The sequence below is a fragment of the Ixodes scapularis genome, unplaced genomic scaffold (assembly GCF_016920785.2).
Source record: "Ixodes scapularis isolate PalLabHiFi unplaced genomic scaffold, ASM1692078v2 PGA_scaffold7__128_contigs__length_106722199, whole genome shotgun sequence".
Taxonomy (NCBI): domain Eukaryota; kingdom Metazoa; phylum Arthropoda; class Arachnida; order Ixodida; family Ixodidae; genus Ixodes; species Ixodes scapularis.
The window spans coordinates 53596683-53612544 of NW_024609882.1; the positions used below are offsets into that span (position 1 = coordinate 53596683).

Here is a 15862-nt window from a genome sequence, read left to right on the forward strand (position 1 = left end):
TGGCTTAACCCGTGTCCGGGGAAAGGGGGACCCTGGTGGTTGAGCTGAGCCTGGGGTATGTTTGGACCCTTCGGGGCCCCCCGGGCGAGACAATACACCGCTTCGACCCCTGCTTCTCGTAGACGGGTGTCCTGGCTTGGCCCGACCAGGATGATTCAGTCAGTCGCCTCTTCTACCCTCTTCTTCCTTCTTTCACTTTTGCTCCCACCTCCTTCTCTTTTCTTCTACACTCTCTTCCTTCCTTTTTCACCTTCTTAGGCGGCAAGGGCCAACCTTTAGTGGAAACAGGTCCTGTCCCTGCAACCACACTAGGGTATAGTGCCCGGGCAGCACTGGTAGTGTAATTGTGTCAGCCAAGCCTTTCTTGCTATGGCACATTACCTACCCCCTTGTTGGGCTCCATGGTGGGCGGTGCACCCGGGCACTGAATTTTCTTCCCCATCTCTATGGGTCTGCACAAAAAATCCTTCCTTGATCTGCCCCCGAAAAGGGGTCGCACCGAAGCTTCTACCTCGCACGAGACACATTCTACTCCACCTAGATTCCCGAAATTCTTAGTACTCCACTCTGAAAGTGACAAACCGCTCTCGAAAATGTCACCATTTCTTGTTGCAAAAGTCCTGGAGAGTGTGGTTGGGAAGAATTTCAAGGCTAAAAAGCTGGCATCAGGCGATTTACTTGTTGAAATTGAGACCAGCCACCAGAGTTCTGTGCTCATTGCACTCAACTCTGTGTCGGACTACAAGGTAACCGTGACACCCCACAAGACATTGAACACCATCCAAGGAGTCATCTTGGAGGACGACCTTCTGGACGCGTCTGACAGCGAAGTAGTGGAGGGCCTTTCTGACCAGGGGGTTGTAGCTGCAAGGCGCATCTCCTTGCGTCGTGACGGCCAAGAGCTGAAGACGAGGCACATTGTGCTTACCTTTGAGGCCACCACACTTCCTGAGTCTGTGAAAGCTGGATACCTTTTCTGCAGAGTTCGTCCGTACGTTCCAAACCCCAGAAGGTGTTTCAACTGCCAAAGATTTGGACATGGCTCACAGAACTGCCGCGGCAAAGCCACATGTGCTAAGTGTGGCAAAACTGACCATGCAGCAGACTCTTGCTCGAACGACGCAGTCTGTGTAAATTGCAAAGAACCCCACCCCGCTTACTCCAGATCGTGTAAGACGTGGAAAGATGAGAAGGAAATTCTTACCCTTAAAGTGAAAGAAAACCTCTCATACCCAGAGGCGCGTCGCCTCTGGGACGCGCCTCTGGGTAAAGCCACCCTCGGGTTTTGCGCAAGGGTGGCTTTGCACAGGTGGTGCAGCGGGGACCTGCACCACTGAAGGTTGCGGTGGCAACTCAGACATCCTTTCCGGATGCTATGAGGCCACTGCAGTCCCCAACACCCCAGCTGAAGCTTCAGCTTCCTGGGCGTTCACTCTCGGCTGGTAGGCCTACATCCTCCTCCAGCGAGAGTTGTTCCTCTTCCACGGGGCAGCAGCCCGTCCCCTCTCATGTAGAGGGCTCACAGGCTGTTTCTCTTACCCAAGATGGGTCGGCTGTGTCCGCACCTGTCAGTGCTTCGCGGTCTCCTTCCAAGGAGAGGGGACCACGCTCCCGACCGAATTCTTCGGAGGGAGCGTCCTCATCCAAGGAGCGGCACGATTCTTGTGCCACTGCTCCAACACCCAAGGAGCAGGAGCAGGGGGGCTTGGGCGACTGCCTGCCCAGTACCTCTGCTCCTCCGGTTGGTGGAGGTCGGGGCCGGGGTTTTCCACCTCGTGCCCAGAGCCTCCCTAAACCGGCTAGAACAGCCTCCACCCAGGAGGCAGAACCAATGGAGGAGGGTGCTGACCCATCCACTCCTGCGTCTGACCCAGACGACATGGAGTGGCAGGTCCCCAAGGGCAAGCACAAGAGCAAAAAACCAATTGTTCCACCGAGGTGACAATTATACTTTGCAAGGCTGATATGCTTTTTCAACAGGAATATCATCCTGCATCTTCAGTCACTACACTAACCTCACATCACCAAGTTATCTTGCTCATTCCCATTGCTCCACCTACTCCTAGGGACCAGCCGAGACAGAGGAGTAACGGCGACTGCCTCGCCAGTGGCCTCGGCCCAAAGTCTCGACGCCCTTGGAGGTCGGAGGGGGCAGTTCCATATAGACCAACCAGAGGACCACTGGCGACTCCCTCGCCTGGGGCTTTATTTTTAATTGTTTTGCCCCAAAGGTTCGGTCGGAGCTGCCTTCTTGCAGACTCATTAAATCATCATTCATGTCCATTTCCACTTTTACTAAATTTACCTCCTGTCACTGGCTTAGTTTTACACTAGCTACCATTACACAAAGCTTGTGACTTTCTTGTAAAAAGCTAACTGCCTAATATTAATAATGTCTGTTTTTTTACAATGGAACTGTCGTGGGCCTTTTTCCAATTATGACGACATCACCTTTTTAATAAATGAACATCACCCTGCTGCCTTTTGTTTGCAGGAGACACACCTTAAAGAAAGTCACTCAAATGTTCTTAGACACTTCAAAGTGTTCATAAAAGATAGGTTAAACGCATCTGTAGCTTCCGGTGGTGTTGCAGTGGTTGTCCAACGCATAGTCCCGTCCACTGAAGTGGCTTTGCAAACCTCTCTCGAGGCTGTGGCTGTCCGTTTGCTGCTTGACCGCGTGATTACTGTCTGCTCAGTGTATATCTCCCCGGGGTATCAGCTGCAGTACGAGGAGCTAGATAATCTAATTAGGCAGCTTCCGGTGCCTTACATCATTTTAGGTGATTTCAATGCGCACAATCCTTTGTGGGGAAGCTCTAGAAGAGATTCTCGAGGGGCAATCATTGAACGGTTTCTTCTTTCGATAAGATTGTGTCTGCTCAACACAAAAGAAGCCACTTATTTTAGTTCAGCAACTTGTAGTTTTACTTCCATTGATCTTTCGTTTTGTCATCCTTCATTGTACCCCCTGCTTTTATGGAAGGTCATGCAAAATCCATATGGGAGTGACCACTTTCCACTCATTTTAGAGTTTAACCATCCTCCTGCTGGTCTTTTAACACGTACACCTCGTTGGAAGCTTGAAAAGGCTGACTGGTCAATCTTTACAGAAGCCTCACTTATAGCATGTTCATCCCTTGATGATCTTTCCATCGACGACGTCACCTAGCACATTACTCAGCACATCTTGCAGGCCGCTATGCTTGCCATTCCCATGACGTCCTCACATCTTCCGAAAAGGCCAAAGCCGTGGTGGAACGAAGACTGCCGCCAGGCAAAGAAAGAACAGAATCGTGCATGGGGTATTCTCAGGCGTTATCCCACAGCAACTAACCTGATCGGCTTTAAGAAAAAAAGAGCACAAGCAAGGTATATTCGACGGCAAGCCAAGCGGCAAAGCTTTAGAGGGTATGCTTCCTCAATTAGTAGCAGTGCGTCCTCGAAGGAAGTTTGGGACCGTGTGCATAAAATTGAAGGCTCTTACCGGGTATTTTCTGCCCCACTCCTGAATCAAAACGGAGTATGCCCTGCCAGCCTAGAAGAACAGGCGAATGTCCTTGGTGAGCATTTCGAATTCGTTTCAAGTTCTCAGCATTATACTCGGTCATTTCAGCGACACAAGCTACAGGCGGAGAAAAAGGCAGTTCCTTTGTCAGGTGGCTTGCAGGAGCCCTATACTTTACTATTTACACTTTTTGAACTACAGTTGGTACTTCGTTCGTCCAAACAGACGGCTCCTGGGCCAGACGGCATTCATTACAAAATGCTTCAGCACCTCCATCCATCAACTCTTGAGCTTGTTTTATATTTGTTCAACCGCATTTGGCTTGAAGGTTGCTTCGCCTCATCTTGGAAGGTGGCTATCATAATTCCCCTGCTGAAACCAGGAAAGGATCCTACCTGTGCATCTAGCTTTAGGCCTATAGCTCTCACGAGTTGTTTTTCAAAGACACTAGAAAGGATGATAAATAAAAGGCTTATATTTTATTTAGAAAGAAACAAGTTGCTTGACCGTTACCAGTGTGGATTTCGCTCAGCTCGATCGACGGTTGACCATCTGGTCCGCTTTGAGACTGCTGTGCGAGAGGCCTTTGTAAATAGACAACATTGCTTCTTCTTTTTTGACTTGAAAAAAGGATTTGATACAGCTTGGCGCTACGGCATATTGCAGGATTTGTTCAACATTGGTCTTCGGGGCAGAATGCTAGGTGCCATCCATAGTTACCTCCGGGATCGCACTTTTCGTGTGAAGCTTGGGGCAACTCTTTCTAAAAAATTCTCGCAAGAAAATGGAGTCCCACAAGGCGGTGTGCTTAGCGTCACACTTTTTATCGTAAAAATGAATTCAATTTCTCGTATTATACCGCCATTTGTTCAGTACTCGCTCTATGTTGATGATGTACAAATTTCAGTCTCATCTTGTAATCCGTCCATCTGTGAACGTCGACTTCAACTTGCAATCAACAATTTGGTCAAATGGGCGGATGTAAATGGTTTTAGGTTTTCTCCTGAGAAAACGGTTTGTGTGTGCTTCTCTCGTCGCCGCGGAATTTTACTTGAGCCTTCCTTAACTATGTATGAAGTCCCTATTGCAGTAAAGAAAGAACACAAGTTTTAGGTCTTATATTTGACTCAAAAATGACATTCATTCCACATGTTAAGAGCCTCAAAATGAAATGTGTAAAATCACTTAATATACTAAAGGTCTTGTCGCACGTATCCTGGGAAGCTGATCGGTGTTGTTTATTGCGCATCTACCGCTCAGTCGTGCGGTCTCGACTTGATTATGGCTGTATTGTGTACGGCTCCGCACGGGCATCGGTTCTCAAGATGCTGGACCCCATTCATCATCAGGGGCTCCGACTTTCCACTGGTGCTTTTCACACATCTCCAATACTCAGCCTATATGTAGAGGCAAATGAGCCCTCACTGGAGAAAAGGAGGTTTGAATTAGGCTTCATGTATTCTCTGCGAATTAGGTCTGTTCCTGGTCACCCGACCCTGGACCGCATAGAACAAGTACACTATGAGCAGACTTTCATAAACAAGCCTTCATTTGTTCCACCTCTCGCCGTGAAAATTCGTTCTTCTGCTGAATCCGTAGGGCTGGATGTGCTACCCTCAGTTGTGCAGCGCTTGAACTCAGTAGCTCCTTGGGACCTCGTGCCCATCCACTGTGAGTTGAAATTAACAAAATACAACAAGAAAGAAACCCCTGATGAAGTTCTGAGACAAGAATGTTTCGAACTCCAGGACCAGTACCGAGACTTCACAAGTTTCTACACTGATGGGAGCAAAACTGATTCGTATGTAGGCTGCTCAGTGGTAGGGCCTTCCGTGAAGTGTGTCAAAAGAATAAATAATAATGCCTGTATTCTTTCCGCAGAGCTTTACGGCTTAATCCTTGCCATAGACCACATTCTTAAAAAGAAGATCCGTAAGTCAATTGTTTACACTGACTCACTGCTTTACGAGCTCTGGACACAACGGGGGATGTTCAAAATCCACTTGTTCTAGAAATAAGGGACCGGTTACATTCAGCATCAAAAAGGGAGAAAGAAATAACATTGTGCTGGGTACCTTCCCATGTAGGAATTCCTGGGAATGAGGATGCTGACCGTGCAGCGAGCACTGCTAAGGATCGGCAAGTGGATCTGCACAAGATACCCTACAGAGATTATAGACATGCCCTGAAAAAATCTACAAAGTGCAAGTGGCAAGAGGAGTGGAACCAAGAAATGAACAATAAGTTGCATGCCGTAAAACCTATAATTCAAGAATGGGAGAGTGCACGTCATCGTGAGCGATTTTATGAGGTGGTACTATGTCGACTCCGAATCGGTCATACACGTCTTACCCATGGGCACCTTTTGCGAGGGGAGGAAGCTCCAGAGTGTGAACACTGTCACATACCATTAAGCATCCTGCACATTTTACTTGTATGCCCGTTGTATGACCAAGAACGCCACAGACACTTTGCTAAGGTTTACCAAGAGCATACACCATTACATCTCGCCATTTTACTCAGCGATGAGCCATTGATTCCACACAAGTGTGTTTTCAACTTTCTTAAGGATGTAAGACTCCTGAACCAGCTATAATTTTAATAGTTTGTCGTATTCATTGCCACGTCTTATGCGCTTGTACTTTCATGATCATTGTTTTATTAAATTACAAGCTACTATAGCTCTTTCTTCTCTTTAACCTTGATTTCAGCAATAGTCCTAGTTGTTGGCGCATTATAGCCTTGGTCGTTGCTGCGCCATTAAACCCCAATCAATCAATCAAAACGCCTGGACAACCTTCCACACGGCGCCCCCTCCCTTCCCCGCCCCCTCTTCCCCCCCCCCCCCTCAAAACCTACCTCGCCCTCTGGGTTAAGCCTAAGCAAGGCCAACCACCTGGGCCACATTCCTCACCGCGCCCCTGCCTACGGTCACCCGTGACCAAAGGACAACGCGAGTCCCGAAACGTCGGGTTTATGTATTTTTAATGAAACTTTGGTTAGAGTCCGCAAAAACTATGTCAATTTCTTCCTAACCAGACGGACCTCTGTCGGAAATATTCACGTTTAAATCTCTATGCGATGACTACGGCCCGGACGCGCTGAAGCTTGCAAAGAGGTTCGTAGACGCCAGTCGCACGAAAGCCAATTTCAAGACCCGCCTCACTTTTAACAAAACCTGCAAGGAGCTTTACCTGATTCCCAAGAGCCTGCGGCTGAAGCGCCTGGTGAGCTCATCCGAAGGGCCACGGGGTCATCGATCAAGCGGAACGCCGTCTCCTCAACGCCCGTATCCATGAGTGCCGAGAGAACTGGAAAAGAAGGCAACTCTATCTTTTCTTCTTGCGAAGAAAAGATAGAGGCCTTCCACGCACTTGACGATTTCGCTCGGTCCACGGCTATCACGGCTACGCAGGAAAGAACTCACGAACATCAAAAGAAGATTGCGGCTCTTCTGCAGAAATCGTCACCTACCGTCTGCCAGAGCAACAGCGACTTCGTAAAGAACTTGTCTTCAAGGGTGCTTTCACCGACAGAAACATCAGTGCTGGCAAAAGGACACGGGTTCAACGTCCCAAGTAAGCCTCCGATTCCCGCTATGGCGGCCGCCATTAAATAAAGCATTCGTAAACTGGACCCGTCTCTACAACAAGAGGTTCGGCTCAAGGCTATCGGGGCTATCGCAGAGGTGCGCCGTCGCCAGCATAACATTTCGTCCGCCGAACACCGCGCCCTTCGTAGCCTGAAGGAAGACTTCGCCATCGAGGTTCTGTCCGCAGACAAAGGCAAAGCAACGGTGGTCCTGGACAAGAGCTCCTACAACCGAAACGTGACGGAACTGCTCTCCACTTCGGCGTATCCGCCTATGCAAAAACGACCCCACCGGTAAGATCCAGAATACCATAAACAGGGCCATGTCTATCATTTTCAAGGAGCACCCGGATTCACGCAGCCTTTATCTTAGGTTAATTTGTCGCAACGGGTCCGCTCCCGCTTTGTACGGTCTACCAAAAGTCCATAAGCCGGAAGTCCCTCTCCGCCCCATTGTGGACTTCACTAATTCCCCACTACGTGCAGTTTCGGCGTACCTGCACCAGCTCATCTCCCCCCTTACTGGCACCAAGGACACATACTTACGAAAAGCGAGTCACTTCACCAATTTCGTTTAAGCACTAAAGCTGAACGCCGACGAATCTCTGGTTTCCTTTGACGTCGTATCACTCTCCACGAGTGTGCCGGTACCTCTAGCACCTTCTACGGCCAGGACGGCCCTTTCGGCCGATTCCGGCTTAGCTGAATAAACCTGTCTGTCCGTGGACGAAATCTGCCGCCTTCTGAAGCTGTGTCTCTCGAGCACGTACTTCTGGTTCAATGGAGGCTTCTACAAGCAAACGAGTGGAACTGCCATGGAAGCTACGATCTCCGTCACCATGGCCAACCTCACGATGGAGTACATCGAACAAAAAGCTCTTTCTTGCTTTAATCCAAAGCCCAAGACCTTCCTCCGGTATGTGGATGATTGGTTATGCATCGACAAAGCCAGTGAAGTTGAGCGCCTGTGCCAGTGTTCTAACTCTGTTAAACCGTCGATTCAGTTCACGGTGGAGCGAGAGACGAATAGCGTGGTCCCGTTTCAGGATGTGAGCGTCAAGAGAGCTTCTGACGCGCTCAACTTCGCGGTGTACCGAAAACCTACGCACACCGGTAGATACCTGAACTTCGAGTCGCACCACCCCATATCGCACAAGGCCTCAGTGGTCAGCGCCCTTTTCCGACGAGCGCTGTACGTGTGTTCTACGGAGGAGGCCCTACGAGATGAAGTTAGGAAGATCAAAGCTGGATCTAGTTACCAACGGTTACCCAAAGCGGTTCATTAACGGCATCTACAAACGCCTACGCCGCCCCCCCCTGTGACTCCGGCCTCGAGACCTTCTAATCGGATCTGTCTCCCTTATGTGAAGATTGTGAGTGAGACCGTCGAACGCGTCCTTCGGGAAGACGCAATTGCCGTCTCCCACATGTCCCGTGCCTACCATCCGTCGGCGGCATCCTCTCCCCAAAGACAGACCAGGAAGGGAAAGGGCTGAAGGTCCCATGTACCGCGTTCCTTGCGCGGATTGCCCGGTCGCTTATGTGGGTGAAATGAAAAACTCCCTGGAACGTACTCGACAACACACATTCGACGTCAGAAAGAAAGACACTCGGGCCAGCGCCCTGGCAGAGCACGAGCAAAAAACGGGGCACTCTTTTTTTCTCGACGAGACCCAGATCGTGGCCACCAAGGGACATAGGAGGAAACGCCTTCATCTAAAGTCCTGGTTTATCCAAACAACAAGTAAGAACATGAACCGGTCCGAGGGCACTCTCCCGAGCGTGTACATGTCTGGACTTCGCGCCCTCTGGGGTAAGTAAGCCTTAGCAAGGCCAAACGCCTGGGCAACCTTTCACACCGCCCCCCCCCCCCCCCCCCCCCCCCAATACCTATCGCGCCCTCTTGGGTAAGCCTTAGCAAGGCCAACCACGTGGGCCCCTTGCTCGAAACCGGTTAACTAACCCCGGTTAACCGGATTTCCCTACAATGGGGAATTTTGGGTCTCGTGACCGGCAGAGTAAGGACAGGCGGGGAAACATGGCGGTGCCCCGGTGAGTGAGCGCCGCTCGCTTTGGATATAATACGTCACAGTAGCTGCAGTAGCGGGCTTGTTAGTCAGCAATGAATGGTTCAGGAGGTTTTCGCGTTGCCTTACCTCACTTAAAACGCAAAACATGAGCAATGACCTCGCTGCATTTTTTTAGATAGACTTTCGACTCTGGCCACTCCTAAGCCTAGATGAACGCGATAGTTGTCGGCATGGCAACGTCTTTGGGAAGTGGATTGCCTTGACTCAAAAGGCCGGGTATTGAGAGCACACAAAAGCAGAGAGCGTTCCCGTAGACCTTTTGCTAAATTTCAAAAGCACCGAGGTACATGCTACGAGTGTAGTTACACGCGCTGCACCTGCTGGGGTCTGCAGTAATAACTGTTCTGAAGCAAAAAGCCTACTACAAATGTTGCCGTGCACGCGCATTTGTCAAAGAGTTATTACGATTATTTACTTCAAATCTTCTATAAGCTGAAGGCCAGCGCGCGCGGATCGTAGAATTACACTTCCAGCGTTCTGCTCAATGTTCGGGTAATTTACTAATAGGTCAATTTTTAGTGGAGCCGAATTACAGGTTTTTCGATCTATGACGGTGTTATATACAGTTCTTACATGCTGGCCAACCATGCTGCCGGTGTACCGCCCGCCTTTCACTGCTCACTTCTTTCTCATCGTTTCTAGGACTCACCTTCGTCGTGCTCTTTCGAACTCGGAAGGAAATTTCAACGAGGCTTGTCTTCATTTCATACAGCCAAATATTTCGAAAATTTCCAAGCAAGGGTTAATTTAGTTTTACCTTGCCGATTATGTGTACCACGAGAAATAAAAAGTGTTTCTTAAGCTCAAATGTATGCCGCGCTGCGTCGCGAAAACCAGGGAGCGCGCATTTTTAGAGCGCAGCTCTTAGGCGCCCGTTTCCGGCTTGAGCGGCGTCGCCGTCGCCGTCGCCGTCGACGTAACCAAGGTCATTCCAAGGTTACGTGACCCCCAAGGTCACCCCAAGGTCACGCGAACCCTTAAGGTCACCCCAAGGTCACGTGAGCCCTCCAGGTCACGTGACCCTCAAGGTCACGTGACCTCCCGAGGTCACGTGACCCCCACATGACCCCCTGAAGGTCACGTGACCCCTAAGGTCACCCCAAGGTCACGTGACCCCCAGGTCACGTGGTCCCCTCCCCAAGGTCACGTGACCCCCGAGAGTGACCCCTTTAGGTCACGTGACCCCAAGGTCACGTGACCCCTTCCAAGGTCACGTCAAGGTCACGTTCCCCCAAGGTGACCCCCACGTGACCTCAAGGTGACGTGCCCCCCAGGTCACGCCTCCCCGAGGTCACGTGACCCTCAGGTCACGCCTCCCCGAGGTCACGTGACACCCCCCCCCCCCCGAGGTCACGTGACCCCCCCGGAGCATATTAAAGAATGAGGGGAGGAGGAGGATAAGGAGGAGGTGTCTACCCTCAACCTCAGTACCCTTCACTCCTCCTCCTCAAGAGCTGCGCTCGAAATCGGCGTTACAGGAAGTTGTAAATGGCTTTCACTTTTTTGGGTCCCCCCATTTCCGAAACCTTTCCACGGAAGACACTTATATTCGCTACAGCCAGTAGGTGACACCAGCTACCAGCCCATAATAAAACACGGGGCTATCGCTCATCCAGCCCTCGTCAAACTTGGCTAGGTACTTGTAGGTACGTGCTAGGGAAGGGCGGTTAACTTTTAACCCCGGTTAAAGTTAACCGGCTTCGAGCAAGCGGGCCCTGGGCAACCTTCCTTACCGCGCCCCTACCTACAGTCACCCGTGACCAAGGGACCGAGCGGGTCCCGAAACGTCGGGTTTATGTGTTTTAAGAAAACTTTGGTTAGAGTCCGCAAAAACTATGTCAAGCTGACTAGACAGTAGGTTATGGATATATTGCTGCTAGGGACACAAAACTTAGTGGTCGACTGCTGAAATTTTCTCAAATGCTTAAAGAAAACAATAAATTGACCCTGCAATGTTTTTTTTTATTATTTTGCATAAGGCCTACATTGGCTAAGTTATAGAATTTGGGAGAGCCATGCTCTCCAGCTTACTGAAATACCGATAAAAGTTTTAGTTCTGCTTGAAAATCGTGTCTTGACCTACTGTCTAGTTCTCTTTCATATGCTACCAATAGCGTTCTGTACCTGGAGGCTGGTCACCGTCGCCTTCCTTAATGCTCTAAACTTCACGAAATCAAAAAAAAAAACACAAGTAAATGAACTTTCCAACCCTATTTGATCATAATGTAACACCTAATACTCTTGGACAAATGTTAAACTTGAGAGTCTAAGAAAAATGCCAAAGAAGAAAACTTCTCAATGTTATACCCCTGTCAGACGGCAGCTAAAATGGCATTTACGCCAAATGACATTCAGGTTTTCAAATGACATTCGAGATGGGACCTGCCAGACGACAACTAAAATGACATTTAGGTGATGTTCATTGCGATTGCGTTCGCTAAGTCGAATCAGTCACACAGAGTAGGCTTTTGCGGTAGCGATTATTAATTCCGCAATAAACTATTTTTTAATATTTTGTTTGAAGTACATGAAATTTATGAAACACCGCAAAGTGTTTTTTAAACGAAGTCTGCTTTTTAATGAGACGCTTGCCGCTTGGCGGCTTGGCTTGCTTGGCTTGCTCAGTGGGCTCCCTCCTTTGTTCAGCGCCGTGTCTCGTTTCTTTTGCTTCTCTTCGGCTGCCGTCGCTGTTTGTTCCGCTCGAGCTTCCCCAACTTTTCCACCTGCGATGGATCCTGCGGTGGACCCCGTGAACCCTGATCCGGCTACCGCCGTTGCGATGGACGTACTGTCGTGTGCTGCGTGTGTTATATACGTGCCCGCTCAGCGAACAAGTAGATTGTCTACTTTGAGCGTGGACATCAGGTCTGCCAGAAGGGAGGCGGATCTCCTCGAAGAGGAGCTTCTTGCGAACAGCGTTTTGCTTGCTGCCGCTGCTGCAGCGTCAATGACTGACGCCGTGCCGCGCAGCGTCCACGCGTTCGTGAGGCACGAGCGGTGGTTTGAAGATACACTGCCAAACTTGCCCGCTTATTTTTTCAAGCAGTCTTTTCGTGTGATGCCGACCACGTTTCGGTACCTCGTGGATGTGTGCCGGCCGCACATGGAACGTGAAGTGACTGCCATGCGTGCGACCATATCAGTGGAGAAGCCAGTAGGCGCTTCCTTGTACAAGCTGTGCTCCACCGCTGAGGACAGGACCGTCGTCCACCTGTTCGGCCTGGGACGCTCCACGGTGAACGAGCTGTACAAAGAGTTCTGCACAGTCGTCGTCTCCACTCTCGAGTCCGAGTGGGTGAAGATGGTAGGCGCCGCCGAGCTTGCTGAGCACGTCCGGGAGTTCGAAGCTACCTTGGACTTTCCGCAGGCCATAGGGACACTAGACGGCTGCCATTTCCCTGTGTCGCCACCACAAGCGGACGCCACCGACTACCGAAACTACAAGGGCTGGTAAGTACCTTTTTCCGAAAGGGTACCGTATATAGCCTCCGTTATATAAGAGATTATGTTTGGATTAGCAGTACCGAATCTGCCTGTCCCAGCATTCCCGAGTTTAGACCACATAGTTTCTAGCCCCATTACCAATTTTTTTTTCTTCCAATCGCTATTTGGGAACTTAGTGCTTGAAGACAGAGTCATTGGAACTGTCTGACAAACATTGCTAAAGTGTGGTTTAAAAAAAGTGTTTCTTAGCCAATGTGTTCCATTACCTTATTGGGGGAGATAATTATGTGGTGACCCAGCAGGCTAATTGAGTGCTTTACCACGCTTATATGCAGGTACAGCATCATCCTCCTTGCCCTGGTGGACTATAGATACAGGTTCCGGTATGTCAACGTCGGAGCGCCAGGCCGGTGCCATGATGCCCATGTCTTCCGGTGGTCGGCACTAGCAGGCATTCTGGAAGGGCCAACCTTCCAGAAGCCCATAATCACCATCAATGGGACCGCCGTGCCACCACTGATCCTCTGCGACCAGGCATTCCCGCTTACGTCCAACCTGTTGAAGCCGTATCCGCAGAAGGACGTCATGGACAACTCCACGCAGGCGGGGTTCAACAAGCGGCTGTCAGCTGCACGCAGGATTGTTGAAAATGCCTTCGGCCGAGTGAAGGCACGGTTTCGCCTGATCCTGAAACGCATGGAGTGTGACGTTAACAACGCCCGCCTGATCGTACGAGCCTGCTGCGTCCTCAACAATATCTGCGAGCACTTCAACGATGGCGTTGAGGCCCAGTGGCTCAGGGATGCCCATTGTGTGGACGGCGTCCACATCCAACCGGTCTGCGCCACGGACATTGAAGCAGACAGCGGGCAGAGGATCAGGAACGCCATTGCTGTGTACCTGCACCAGCGCCCCAGGCTGCAGCACTGAATCCCTGTTGCGTGATGCACAACGGAGGCCTCATGTTACTGGTGGCATGGCAATGGCCTGTCTAAACATCAGTGTTGTCTACATTTGTGCAAGACAACTGAGGTGCACCCTCGGGTGCACTTGAGTCGTCTTGCACAGATGCAGAGAGCACAGATGTTTAGACAGGCGAGTGGTGCACCATCAGTAACATGTAGCCTTCTACCAACCAAAAAAGGCCCTTTTCAGGGCCAAACAAATAGGCTTTTGGAGGTGCTATACTGTGAGACCATGCCCTCCCGTGTCTCGAGTAAATGCTTCATGGGAGTCATGAAATGTGCCTTTTATTCTTCAAAACAAATTTTGTTGATTGAATTATTCCAGTTTATATCTCAACTTCTTTACGAAAAATATAGAAAGCTTTGTAATGCTTGGCAGATTTTTAGTCACAAGTACATATCAATAATATATGAAATATGTACGTATGATTATGATATCCATTGGATATTATTGAATCATTGGTTAATATCAAATGATTTAGATCCGAAATTACCTAAATCATTGGATATTTTTTCTTATATTTGGTGGCAGGTTAAGAACCCATTCGATGCTATATCTCTAGCGTGTGGTTATCGCCCTCCACCTAACCAAGTGTCGCAAAAGGCAAAAAGCTTTGGAGGCAGAAATCTGCACTCTTAACTGTTACCACAGCTCTGAAATACTTTATATTTTGATACTAATACCGTATACTTTATCCTAAACACCCCCTTTTTTTCACACCCACGATGTTCAAAGAGGGGGGGAGGGGGGTGCTTGGAATCTCGAAAATACGGTAGTTGCCTTGAGAGAAAGTCATCCGGGAAATTTTCCTTTAACAATTTCTGCACAAATGGCACTAGACTTCGTTGCTACAAGTGATCCCGACCAATTGAGTGCTGACCAAGCTCCTGTGCTCCCTCAAGACACTTGCATGGCATTGAATTGAATCCAATGGCTCGTGTCTGCTGCAACCTTGTCATAAGGGTGAAATGGAGCATCATGCCTAGCATTAAATGCCGAGGTAGAGAATATTTCATATTCAGCAGTTTCCTCCACCTTGCAGAATATAATGATTATATAGAGGTCTATTGCTACAGTAAATACTGATATGGGCCTCCAGCACTGAAGTTGCACAATAAAGGCTGCACTACACTGCAGCTATTTAGGAATTGCCCCAGTAGTGCAACAAAATCCAGAGATGTCCTTAGCTGGCATGCAACAAGCAATGGCATGACCTGATGCTTTCACAGTGCTGGGAGCACAGTGGCTTTGGTGCAGGCAACAACAGTGCAAAAATGTTGTGGGTGACATGCTGTCATGAAAGCTTATACCTAATGAAGTACAGGTGGTGGTGGGTTTCATTCAGACAGAAGAAAATTGCTTGGACCACCTAGCTAGTACATTCTTCACTTGAGATAAGTGAAATGAGCCTGCACAGAATGACCGTTTACTTGGAGGCTTTATTAAGGAACGCCTATCATGGCAGCCACAAGGTCTTGTTGAGACTTCGCCATTTCTCTCTGTGCCTTCACGGCGTCCTGCTGGTTCTTCAATGCCTCTCGCTGGACAGCCAGCTCCTGCTCCCTGAGCTCAAATTCTCTGTTGCGTGCTGCTTCATAACTTGCCAGCAGTTGAGCTTGGCGATCCATAATGACTTGGAACGCAGCAGTGCTGGGGCTCTGCCTCTTCCTCGTGGGCCCTCTCGGCTGGGCCTCGTCCGTCGCCTCACTGCTGCTCCCGCTACTTCTTCATGAAGCCGTGGCAGAGTCGAAGCCAGCACTGGTGCTGGCATCTGCGCTTTCGTCCTTGACATCCGCAGCACGCTCCCAGTGAACCTCTTCCTCGGGGGGGTTGCCTTGTGTCTCCGAAAGGAGCTGTAAAGGATGTCACAAGACGAGCTTTCCATATAGAAGAACATGAACTTGCAAGTGGCCAAGTATTGCCTGCGGCCACCCTGCAAGGTGTTTCTCGAGACGAGAGTCAAATTGTATCTGAAAAGCATGCAGCGTACACAAAAGGCCACTTCCAGAAAAAACAATTTCGGTGTAATGAGTTCATTATTTACAGTCGAGTAATGACATTTGAATTTGTAAATTTAATAGTATGCTTTTAACAACAAGCTTCATCAGCATCATCGGAAATCACTTAATTCATTTTAGAAATGTATAAAGCACATAGAGGGCTTTACGGTGTCCTGAACAAAAAGCTCGATTTTGATCATTTTCTAGGTTTCGGTTTTCTGTCTGGACACTCCTTTGTGCCAGCGGTTCTGCCTTCCGGCGAG

At 49.4% G+C, this 15862-nt stretch overlaps 1 protein-coding gene across 1 annotated transcript; it reads left to right on the plus strand.

Annotated features, from left to right (window-relative positions):
- The first annotated feature begins 12490 nt into the window (after nt 1–12490).
- Nucleotides 12491–13563, plus strand: LOC120846086 (protein ALP1-like). Its single transcript, XM_040217757.1, has 2 exons — nt 12491–12639; nt 12969–13563. Exons 1-2 carry the CDS (start codon nt 12491–12493, stop codon nt 13561–13563), a joined length of 744 nt encoding a protein of 247 aa, XP_040073691.1.
- Nucleotides 13564–15862: the final 2299 nt, after the last annotated feature.

Bases quoted from the DNA above. Each gene is read 5' to 3' on its own strand.
- LOC120846086 (XM_040217757.1), top strand. From the start codon at position 12,491: ATGGTAGGCGCCGCCGAGCTTGCTGAGCACGTCCGGGAGTTCGAAGCT. The intron at 12,640-12,968 runs GTAAGTACCTTT...GCTTATATGCAG, and splicing joins TACCGAAACTACAAGGGCTG to GTACAGCATCATCCTCCTTG.